Genomic DNA, 1,834 nt, shown 5'->3' with positions numbered 1-1,834 from the left:
TATCCAAAATAGGCTCTCTTTACGCACCTGTTTGGACAGCTTGTCAATCATCCTTTTGGTCCGCTTCCCGTGGGTACTAATATCAATCTTCTCATCCTACAAACCTCAACGACGCAGCTTTTTACTTCAAGTCCTGAAGAAACCATCGATTGCACCTCCTTCACTCACCTCAAGCTGCTTCTGCTTCTGGTGCATTTCCTGGATGCTCTGCGTCTGCTGGTCAAGCACGCGTGCACAATCTTCCTCATCCGTGATCATCACTCCCGTCGCCACTTGCACCGCAGCCTTACGGTGTGCATTCCTCTTCTGAAGCTCCTTCCCACACTTCGTTCACCTGCGCCAGTTCGCTCTCGTGCTCCTCTCTCGAGCGTTCGTGCTCCGCCACCTCGTGCTTCTGTTGTTCTACCTCGTCTTCCAGTCTGTCAAGCAGCTGGAGTACATCTTCCCGCTCCCGCTCAGCCGACTGCAGCTGGTTCTTCTCCTGCTCGTAGCCAGCCTCGTCCTGCGCCTTCCTAAGCGCAGCAGCCTTCTGCAGAGTCTCCAACGCTTCCACCTGCACCAGTCGATCCAGCAAGTTTTGCTTGGTCTGCTCAGCCACGGTCGCTTGATTGGAAGCGTGTTGTTCCCTCTACCGTAGAAGCCACCAGTTTAAATTATGCATTTTAAGGGACGAGAAGAAAAAAATCTAAATAGCACATACACGTCCATTCTGCAGCTCAAGCTCAGCAGCTTGCGGTGTTTTGTCATTCTCGCGCAGCTTGTCCAGCACTTTGGCCATGTACAGCGCCGTGAACTGCTCCTCCTGCGGCACCGGAGCACTGTCCTCGGCTTCAGGCATCATTTTGTCGGAAACCTTTTCCACTTTTCGTACCACGCAAAAATTGGGTCTTTGTGCGGGGCAAATCGCAAAAAAAATGGGTCCAGAGAGCGCCGGCAGGGTGGAAGTTGAAACAGATGCCCTGCTCTTATCCGCACAACGAGATGAAGACGGCGGCTTCATGCTGGGCACATTTCCACATTTGACAAGGGAGCAGCACTTTTATCATGGCGAGCACGAAGAAGGAGCACAAGCAGCACGACGAGCACAAGCATGACGACGGGCTGCCGCTGTTGGACGCGGACAGACACCCGCGGGACAGCATCCACACGGCGCTGCTGGAAGATAAGACCCCCGAGATTCTGTTTCATGAGGACGCCATCGGGGAAACTGACTCGGACAACGAGGACGACGATGTCGTGTCTATTGACGGCTCCGTTGTCTTTGACGAGGACGCCAAGATGGTCATGTACAAGTCGACAGGGAAAGTGGGATCCAAGCAGAAATGGGGACATGAGCCTGTTGCAGCGAACTTCCAGATGCTCAGCGTGGGAATCGCAATGGCGGACGGAGTCGTCGTCAAGGTAGAAGGCTGCTATCTGCCTGAGGATCAGAAGGCGACAACGGGGATGCAGGCCTTTGAGCTTAAGAAGGACGAGTGTATCAGCAAGGTGCATTTGTTCCGGGTCCGACGGGAGATCCACGCGATTCAGTTTGTGACCAATCTGCGCACGTCGGAACGGTTTGGAGGCACTAAGCACGGAGAGCTATGCAAGGCCGTGGAGGCGCCAGAGGGCAAGTACATTGCCAGCTTCTTTGGGGACATCTCGAGAGGCGAGGAGGAGATGGAGTTGGGCGTGCGGTTTGCAAACCGACCGACGGGTGGCGAATCGACCGAGGCGGACGTAGCGGAGATCGATCAAGTGAATTAACTGAACACAGGCGAAAGGGCGGAAAACTTTTTGTGTTTAATGCAAGGCAAGGATGCTTATTGAAACTTGCATCACCGATAGGACA

The 1,834-nt window shown here is 54.0% G+C and overlaps 1 protein-coding gene across 1 annotated transcript; it reads left to right on the top strand.

Moving 5' to 3' along the window:
- Window positions 1-689: 689 nt before the first annotated feature.
- Window positions 690-1,749, top strand: PITG_19989 (uncharacterized protein; the record flags this gene model as incomplete). The annotated part of the gene is made up of 1 exon (XM_002895668.1): window positions 690-1,749. The coding sequence occupies one exon, from the start codon at window positions 1,045-1,047 to the stop codon at window positions 1,747-1,749; it is 705 nt and encodes a 234-aa protein (XP_002895714.1).
- Between the last annotated feature and the right edge of the window lie 85 nt (window positions 1,750-1,834).

The sequence above is a fragment of the Phytophthora infestans genome, genomic scaffold (assembly GCF_000142945.1).
Source record: "Phytophthora infestans T30-4 supercont1.141 genomic scaffold, whole genome shotgun sequence".
In the NCBI taxonomy this organism is placed as follows: Eukaryota; Oomycota; class Peronosporomycetes; order Peronosporales; family Peronosporaceae; genus Phytophthora; species Phytophthora infestans.
Note: the sequence above shows the minus strand (reverse complement) of the source record. Positions and strands in the feature narration are given on the sequence as shown.